The sequence below is a fragment of the Phalaenopsis equestris genome, unplaced genomic scaffold (assembly GCF_001263595.1).
Source record: "Phalaenopsis equestris unplaced genomic scaffold, ASM126359v1 Scaffold000572, whole genome shotgun sequence".
In the NCBI taxonomy this organism is placed as follows: Eukaryota; Viridiplantae; Streptophyta; class Magnoliopsida; order Asparagales; family Orchidaceae; genus Phalaenopsis; species Phalaenopsis equestris.
Window position 1 is genome coordinate 1,125,698 of NW_018165012.1, and position 8,992 is coordinate 1,134,689.

Below are 8,992 nucleotides of genomic sequence, written 5' to 3' on the forward strand. Positions count from 1 at the left end.
AAAGATTAAATACATAATACTCGAATCTTATGTGTTTATTTAACTAAAACTTCAATTTTTACATGCATGGGGCCTCACCTATGCATGAAAATGTAAAAAAGTGATATAAATACACAATTTCATATATATATAAGATGGCATATATGTAAAAATTGAAGTTTAGGTGTTCAATATGTAAATCTTCCTTGTATATATATTTATATATACAGGAAAGATAAGTTCGTAATTGTCGGAGATGAAAAATCTGAGAAAACTACAAGGACATATACAGCAATGCCAATCGCAATGGAATACAAAGCGAAGTACAAATACAGAAACTCGTTCAAACACCCCAAACTTTGATAAAAGTTACAAAATGTTGCTCATCTTGGCTAACAAAATTTCAGAAAAAATGATAATCATTCATTGAAAAGTATAAAACCTCAATACACAGCCATTAAATATCAGAAAATTACCATCTAACTCTCCTCTTCTGCGCCTTGAAAACTAATGGAACAGGAAGAGTCATCAGAGATTTCTTAAAGGGGCCTTCTTTGTAAACTTGACATCCCAACTGCAGATAGTATGGTTTAAGTGAAGCTCTAGTCATAGCCAAATCCTTCTCAATGTCGGCCGAATCGGTCCGAAAGTCGTCCGCATGGAGGGTGAGAACTAAGATGTAGGAAATGAGGAGTTGGCTCTTTGTGGATGAAAGAACATTTGAGATTGGATCCAAGAAGATCGAAAGAAACCGATGAAATATGACGTTTGGAATCATGAATTCGCTCATTGCTTTGTCATAATCACGATAAGATTTCCATCGAACGGATTCCGCAACCTTCCGGAAGTTTATAAGGTGAGTAATGTATGATAATATAGATGCAAATTGAGTCTTCTCCGCCTCATCCTGCATAGAAACATGAGAAAATTTACTCCACCAAAAAAAATAAAATCTAGTGGTCAAATACATCATCTTATGCTTAAGTTCAAAATATGAACATGATAAAAATATAGATAAAAATTTTATATGTTAGATATCTAGACACATAAGAATTGTTTGGAATGCATATAACTTTTCATTTTTTTTTTTTTTTTGTAAGTATCATGAGGGAAAAGTACGACGGGATAAAATCATAAAAACATCCCTCCCTGCCAGTCAATGAGAAGTTATCCATTAAATATTATACATCTTCTCACAGCTCTTCTCTTTAAGACCGTGAAAATAATCACTTGCGTGGCAAGCAAGTAGGGGTAAGTATTGGGTCGGTTTGGATGGATTGGTTTTAAAATTCAGCAAATCGATTGCAACCAAATCCAAAATCCAAAATAAAAAAAGCCGAACCAATAAAAATTTTGACAAAATCAAACCAAAATTTAATTAGATTTAAACATTTTGGTTACGAACAAACCTTATATGTTGAAGTTCAATTATAAATAAACATCAAGAATTATATATCTTAATATGTATAGTATCATTTAAGTTCTTGTTTCCTCAATTTAATTTTGAATTTTAGATTTTCTGTTTATTCGGTTGAACAAAGGTTAAAACTGAACCAAGAACCAAAAGCCAAATATTGAGGTTTCTAAAAAAAAAAAAAAAAAAACCAAAATCCATTTTTAAAACTGAACCGAATCAACCAAAATTATTTGGTTCGATTCGGTTTTTCGATTTTAACCAAATAATGTGCACCACTACAAGCGACTGATGTGACAAATTTATATGGACAAAATGTTCTCACGTATTGAGTACCACATAGTTGCTTATTTTCGAAACTAAAACAGTACTAATAGTGTCCACTATATTTAATGCCTATATACAAAACAAAAGAGCATAAGAAAAAACATGAAAAGAAACACCAATAAGAATATTGTTAAAAAAAAAGCTTCAATAAAAAAAAGTAAAGCTCCTGATTATAAGAAATCCGGAAGAAAGAAACGCTTCAATTGTAATAACCAAACAAATGTGCGAGAGAATTACCTGCATATCCCTTAGCTTATTCAATCGATGTATAACAAAACATGGGTAGTGATTCTCCTCCCAAAATTTGGAATTATAACCATCATTAGGCTCCGATTTCAACGTCTCCAAAATATCCTTAAGGTAAGATCTTTCTCCTTTTAGTATAATCTTATGTAAGGGGTACGCATTGTGTGGTGTCACAGCAGAGGCATCATAAGGAGGAATATTACGAACCAATGGTTCTTCAATATCTTTCGAAGCTTCATCGTTCAAGTTACTCTCTGTTCCAACTTCAAGGGACCCAAGAACAGAAGGATCATCCACTTTTCGTTTTATTGATTTCCACTTACTTGCCTATAGGAAAATAGAAACACCAGTAATTAAAATCATTGCATTATATTGTAGCGCATATTAGAACAAAAGTCCAAATTACTCATGTATGTCATGTCTCCAAGTTATCATATTTTTGTATCATTTGTTATCATGTTTGTTTGCAGCATTAACTTATATATTTGGTTGCATCTTTCAGCCGACGAGTTTGTCTGTAGAATCAAAAAACAAATTTAATGTAGAAGAAATTGATGCAAACATCAAACTTTATAAACATAAAAAGCATGGAACATATGTATTGAGATGTGGGTAAATTGATAATTAGAGAATTGATTTGCTTTAAGTTAATTTTATTTTGTATTTTTGAGGTTTTTTATATTATTGAAAACACGCTGATAATGATTGTCCCTATACAGGACAACTTGTGATGTCTAATTCATAAAACAATTCGGTTAAATTCATTGTTTTTTGTAGGTGGTTCTTTGGGTTTGTTATTGTTGGCTTGGCTCTCTCTATGGTTCTTTTTCTTTTTTTTTTTTTTGTTTTTGAGGATTGTTCCCTTCAATATCGCTCCAAGAAACTTCCTAGCAAGCATATTTGTTATAGATCTTTCTTTCCAATGGCTTATGTGGTTGAATAAAGAAGTGAATTTTATTAACATATGAATTTGAATTATCCCGAACGCATGTGAACAAGTATTATATCTGTTTTATTTTTTATTTTTGAATTTGAGAAGAAGCTTTATGATAATTTTTAAGAAAAAAGAATGGCATAAATGGTAAATTTTTGGAGTGAAATATATAATTTAGATAATTTTGAGAGCTATGCATGTAAATCTCCCTAATTTTTAAGACACGAGATTTTTAGTGTCCGTTCGATTTGCTATATATAAGGTAGTTTGGAATGAGTAATACATTTTATTTCATAGATGTAAATGAAACAAAAAGAATTATGCACAATAAAAGGCTTGATAATGCCACTTCAACAAACATATATTAAAGGCCTTGATTAATCGTGACAAAGTAAAGCTCACCTGCCTCGTGTATGCATGCAACCATGCAAGGTGCAAGACAGAAGTATAAATTATACACAACTCATAAAAAGAAATGAAAACTTACAACCATCTTAGCCTTCTTTGTACCATAGAGTTGAGTAAGCTCTGCCATCGGATGCTCCTTATTCTCATCAATAATGACTTCTTCACCCGCTTCTGTGCGCTCTCCATCACCATTGACAAGCCTAGGCTCCAGCCTGAGGATCTGCATGCTCTCTCATATTACAACGGTAGCTTTTCATGCAGAATAACATTTACAAGGCATACAAGTAGCAACACGTGGAAACAAAATAACTTGGGAAAGCATGTTTAGAACAACAATATGAGAATAACTTAAGAAAGAATAACAAAACAAGAATAGTATTTTTTCTCGAAAGTCTTAAAAAATAGAACTTTAAGTTCTTGATCGCAAACATAAGTCAATAATCCAGAGAGAAATATTGGCAGCCTTTTGCAAGATAAAGCACAGGTTATAGAGAAAACCATTAACACGGATATTTAAAAGGAGTATAATTCTAAGATGAATCAAAAACCTTGTTGGCAGCAATGGGCACAATCTTCAAAGTCTGGGTTTCCTTATCAAGAACACCGAGGGCATACGTGCATAGCTGCGGCATGGCAGCCTCGCCGGCGTAGCTCTTGCCAACAAACTCAACGTTGCAGTCAGGTGGACGTACCACTAGTTCAAGGCGATTGGGCTTGCTCTTGTTCCTATAGACATTGACGTCAGGGTCAGCGCCAGCAGCAAGAGGATCATAGCCAGATGGGAAGTAGCCGACGATGGGAGCCATTCTATCCCCAGTTTCCGATAAGACTTCCATCGCCAGTTCCAGCTTCTTCCTCTTCTTCTTTTCTCGTCGGCTAACGGTGCCTCTAATTCCCTCTTGCTCCACCATTTGGGGCTGTTTGGTAGCAGGATTTGAGCGGGATTCCCTGCCAAACAGTAAAAAAGGCATCTTTAACTCCTACAGGTTCTTAAATCCCGTTTATTCCTTCGTTTTGCCTTGAATCCGGGATTTAGTAAAACCACTTGGAAAACGGATTTGCCGGATTTAGAGAAGTTTAAGCCTGCAAATGAGGGGAGTGGGGAAGGGCGAGAAAGACGAATGTTACCTTCCTCAATGGTTACTGGTAGGAGCGGAGTGGAAGAAGGAGAAAGATGGAAGTTTCGGAGGTCTTTGTACGTTGCGATCCCGTTGTTGCCTTCGCAGTAGCCCTAACCGCGACTGTATCGGGAGCGTGTTCAGGAAGGCGATGGATTTGGGCGAAACCAGGGGAAGGGTGAGAGACGTCGGCAAGGGTTTTGAGCAGAACAGGGGGAGGAAGACATCAGAACATAAGTTGCGACGTTAATTTAATAATTAATTGTTTAATAACTTATGATTAATCAATAATAATAAAATAAATTTATATGTAACTATATATAATAAAATATTAATTAGTTTAATAAATATTTAATTATTTATTAGTGTGATTAAAATAAAAAATTACTTTAAATTTAATTTAATTGTTTGGGACATCTCCGGTTGCTTGTAAAAATTGTTATGAAATTATAGTGATAAAGATTATTGTTTGGAAAGTTGAGCTTTTTTAGGACGTAGGATCTTGTGTTATTCTTGATTTAATATAACTCCGTAAAGATCTTGTTTTTAGGAAAAAGGTATTAAAGAAGTTGATGGATGTATTGCTAAAGCTCCTCCCTATCATTCTATATTTTCTCAAGATTTCAAGACGGTAGGGAATAGCTCAAAGAAAGGATCTTTCCTTCTCGGTAACAAGAGAAAGAGAAAGAAAGAGGCTCATAAGTCACTTTTTTGGATATCCCCAATATACATGACTGCTATGGTGTCTGGTGAAAATATCATGATGAGAGTGTCAAACGACGGTAAATAAGAATTGACACATATACTCTAAAGCAATGATGATTTTTTTTCGAGAGACTCGTTCGATCACTTTAGTTGTTAGTCTTGGCTTGAGAATGACCTTACCGAAAAAGCCTTATTAAAGTATACCATTGCATTATGGTGTCTGGTGAAAAAATCATGATACTGGTGTCAAACGACGACAAATAAGGATTGACACATATACCCTAAAGCAATGATGGTTTTTTTTCCAAAGACTCGTTTGTCCTGGACTAGTTCGATCACTTTAGCAGTTGGCCTTGGCCTGAGAATAACCTTACCAAAAAAAGCCTTATTAAAGCATACCATTGCATTCTGGTATATATGGTTATAGGTTCTTTTCCTCTTCAATAAAACTTACATTACACTAATAAATAATTTTTTTTCTATGCCAATCAGAAGTCTCAATGATAATCAGTCACCATACTCTCAATTATCTAAACAACTTGATTTTATGATTCAGGATACCTCGCTGGGGTTGATATGTACTCACCAAACCCAACAAGAATTCGTGACCTTTGATATAAGTTCATTAAGACCCAAATAAAAGAAGTAATCCCACAAAAAAGATAAAAAACAGACTAAAGAGAGAAAAAATTATTTGGGAGATTGATGTGCCGTTGGAGAATTTATTTGAATTATAATGAATTTTGATACATGTTTTTAGATTTCAAACCATATGATTACAATAATTAATTTTGTGGTCAATTGTATTTAGATTTTGATACAAGTGTATCCTTTACACAAAACAAGAGGGGTATATATAGGTTTAGCAAGTCCCCCAGAGAGCCAATAAAATAATAACACAGGGATTGCAACCTAAAATCTATTATAAAGTTGATCTAATGATCGAGACCTTCAATCAGTGTGCTCGCATTTTTCCTCTAATGCCTTAATCTATGTGCTCACAATTTCCTTATGAGATGATAAGCGACACTCACAAAATTAGGCTCACACTTAGCAGCATTTAGAAACACAAATAAAATTTTCTCAATATCATTTTGAGGATCAAATGTACACCAAATTTTATGTGTTTATATTCGAAACAAATATCTTGATGGGATGAATCTGTCAAGCCCAAACTAGTTATGAAAAATATATGTCATGGCCAAAGTGAATCGATTGAGAAATGTCATTATTCATGGAGGAAATGATTAAAATAACCTTTGCAAAATTTCATAAATTAATCATATTTCAATGCATTAATGAGAGGATTTTTGGAGGAGAGAGTTATTTAACTATAAGAATTCTAGAGATCTGACCACTACAACATGTTGCTTACTATCTATTAACAGCATATACCTCCCAAAGCCACTAATGTTCAATTTTGTTATTGCTGATTTAACGCTAGAAAAGTTGACTTTAGATAGGAAGAAAATGCTATAGAAATTTAACTGAAATAAGACATGTAAGAAAAAAAAAAACAAATCATTCTTTGCAATTAGATAATCTGCCTATAAATTACTTGAGCATCAGTTAATTCCTTTGGCTTTCCTTGACAAAAACTGAGAGAGAATTAAACCATCACATCGTTTACTCCATTAAAAAAAAATACTACAAATTACTTCATAGAAGTTCAAAATGAATTGCATAAAATTGATAAAGAAAACTGTCACTCAAATCAGCAGTCCTCCCGCAATAAGTTACTTTCAATCGGTTGATATTGTATAAATTTCCAACTCAATAATATAATGGGAATTTACATATATAGCACACAATTCTTATGTGTTTATATGTCTAACACCTAAAGTTTGATATTTTCATTTATAACACCTCACTGTATTTCACTTTTAAGAAGTTAGCAAGAGTAATATTTTTGATGTGATGTTAAAGAGACAAGAGCTATGCAAATAAATATGAAAGTTTAGGTGTTAAATATGCAAATACAAAAGATTTGTGTGGCATGTATGTAAATGCCCCCCTAAGTTGCATTCTTCCTCACCTCTTCAGCATTACTTGGCTTATGGGGGTTAACCTCTGGAAACAATTTCACACTCTTCAAGCAGGCAAGCAGCTACAGATGAAACTCCCGGTATTAATCTGCATCTGCAAGATAAATGATGAGCTAGTTTGCTGATCGTGAAGGTATAAAAACCTGAAGTGAGAAGTGGGTTAATTTTCAATATTTATACCTTGAAAAATTATAAGAAAATAGAATAATTGAAGGTAAAATAATTATGAAAAAAGATGGAAGTGTTTTCGTTTGTTTTTCTCTCTTTTATTTTTAAATGAGTCTCCAGCTTGTCGATTGTCGTATACTTCCCCTATCCGAATAAATCTCCCTCCCGAACCATATCAATGATTCAAAGAGGAGAGGAATCGAATAAAAAAGGACATACGACAAAACAACAAATAAGAGAAAACACAAAACGTGGAGAGCCTACGTGCGACAAACCTTGCAAGGATAGGTTAAGAGTGTTCGTCCAAACAAGATCGGGCGAAAGCACCTTAAACCGATATCCGCGAAAGAATACATACGTAGACTACCCATAACCAGAGATTCAGGTGTAGGTGCCCGTTCTGGGGTCAAGAGCACTCCCAAGGGGACGTATCCCACTTGGTTAATTACATCTTAGGGGGTACCCAAGAATACTCTCGATAAAAGGAGTTTCGCTTGGACTATCGTGAACCTGGGGCAATAGGTACAGGGGGAATGTCCTGATGCTTCTAAGCTCTCGCTAAACCACGGAGCGAGAAGTGAGTCTCTCGTGGTTCCCATATGGATAGCGTACTCATCAGCATACAGAACCTACGAAATAACCGTGTCATCCCAACGGGAAGTCCCGATACGTCAAAGCACATCCAAACCGTGAGGCAGATGACAAATCGTCGTATCCCAAACGGGCAGCAGCTCATCGGTCATCGGACCGCTGGGATGATTCCAACGAAAGCAAAAGAAAAGACAAGGCTCAACTGAGGTGGTAAAAAAGTTGGCAATGATAGTCCTAAGAGGTTGAGGTAACTGGGTCGGGGTACCACGGACCCGTCATTCACAGCTACTAGGACCCTAAGTCTACCTGGTCGTGAAGGTAGTCGACCTAACACGACCTGGGATCGCCGGTCAGCAATCCGTGAATTGCGTCGTCCACGGGAACTCCGGTAGCCCTAAGGTCAAAGGAACGAAACTCTATCCTATGACTATCAGCTGGAACTCCAAGAGGTGGGACTTATGTCTGCCAAAGTGGCGAGGATGCCTCAAGAAAGAAAAGAAAGTGGAGGTTCAGCTACAAAGCTGGAAACGCTCCCAACAAAAGGACTTATACCCCGTCTGGGTCAGGGAGCCTTCTAACATCCTAAGCGCACTAGACAACCACCTATAAAGGATATGTTGGGCCAGTCGGATTGGAGAAGCACGGGGGCTCCTCCTCGGGACATGCAAATATGAATGCAGTTATCTAGAGCGGTCCTTAAGTATTGTGGAGGCCCTAATAATATATGCAGGAAAGTAAATGTTGCAATTTTTTAAATCCTGAATATTTTAATCCTAAATTTTGATTATCTTGAATGTTTTATTTAGGATTTTTTTTTAGAAAAATTAAGAATTTAAATCCTAATGAGCCTATGTTGCATCGTGAAATCCCAGATGCGCAGAAAGAAACAATATAAAACGCTCCAACATGCAAAGGCATACAAGAAGAGAAAGAGAAAGAAAACATTCCAAAAGAATATAGAAACATGCCAAATGCCGCTGGACCGGCAACATAGTCCAGTGAAAGCAGTAAAAGCGGCGAGACTTCGCATATACATGTCCGGTCCTAATTCTATACA

The 8,992-nt window shown here is 35.5% G+C and overlaps 2 protein-coding genes across 3 annotated transcripts in view; both read right to left on the bottom strand.

Moving 5' to 3' along the window:
• Window positions 1-285: 285 nt before the first annotated feature.
• LOC110029443 (DNA-directed RNA polymerase I subunit rpa49) lies at window positions 286-4,674 on the bottom strand. The gene is made up of 5 exons (XM_020731748.1): window positions 4,437-4,674; window positions 3,857-4,256; window positions 3,388-3,528; window positions 1,958-2,293; window positions 286-886 (listed from the first exon to the last, which is right to left on the bottom strand). Exons 2-5 carry the CDS (start codon window positions 4,217-4,219, stop codon window positions 452-454), a joined length of 1,275 nt encoding a protein of 424 aa, XP_020587407.1. The 5' UTR covers window positions 4,220-4,256; window positions 4,437-4,674; the 3' UTR covers window positions 286-451.
• Window positions 4,675-7,079: 2,405 nt separating this feature from the next.
• Window positions 7,080-8,992, bottom strand: part of LOC110029442 (endoplasmic reticulum oxidoreductin-1) — a 77,700-nt gene continuing 75,787 nt past the window's right edge. For both annotated transcript variants that reach the window (XM_020731747.1, XM_020731746.1), the window contains exon 11: window positions 7,080-7,270. The gene's annotated coding sequence lies outside the window, so the exon portion shown is untranslated. The remainder of the gene's footprint in view (window positions 7,271-8,992) is intronic.

Bases quoted from the DNA above. Each gene is read 5' to 3' on its own strand.
- LOC110029443 (XM_020731748.1), bottom strand. From the start codon at position 4,219: ATGGTGGAGCAAGAGGGAATTAGAGGCACCGTTAGCCGACGAGAAAAG. The intron at 2,294-3,387 runs GTAAGTTTTCAT...ATTTTCCTATAG, and splicing joins CAAAGAAGGCTAAGATGGTT to GCAAGTAAGTGGAAATCAAT. The intron at 887-1,957 runs GTAATTCTCTCG...GTTTCTATGCAG, and splicing joins ATAAGCTAAGGGATATGCAG to GATGAGGCGGAGAAGACTCA.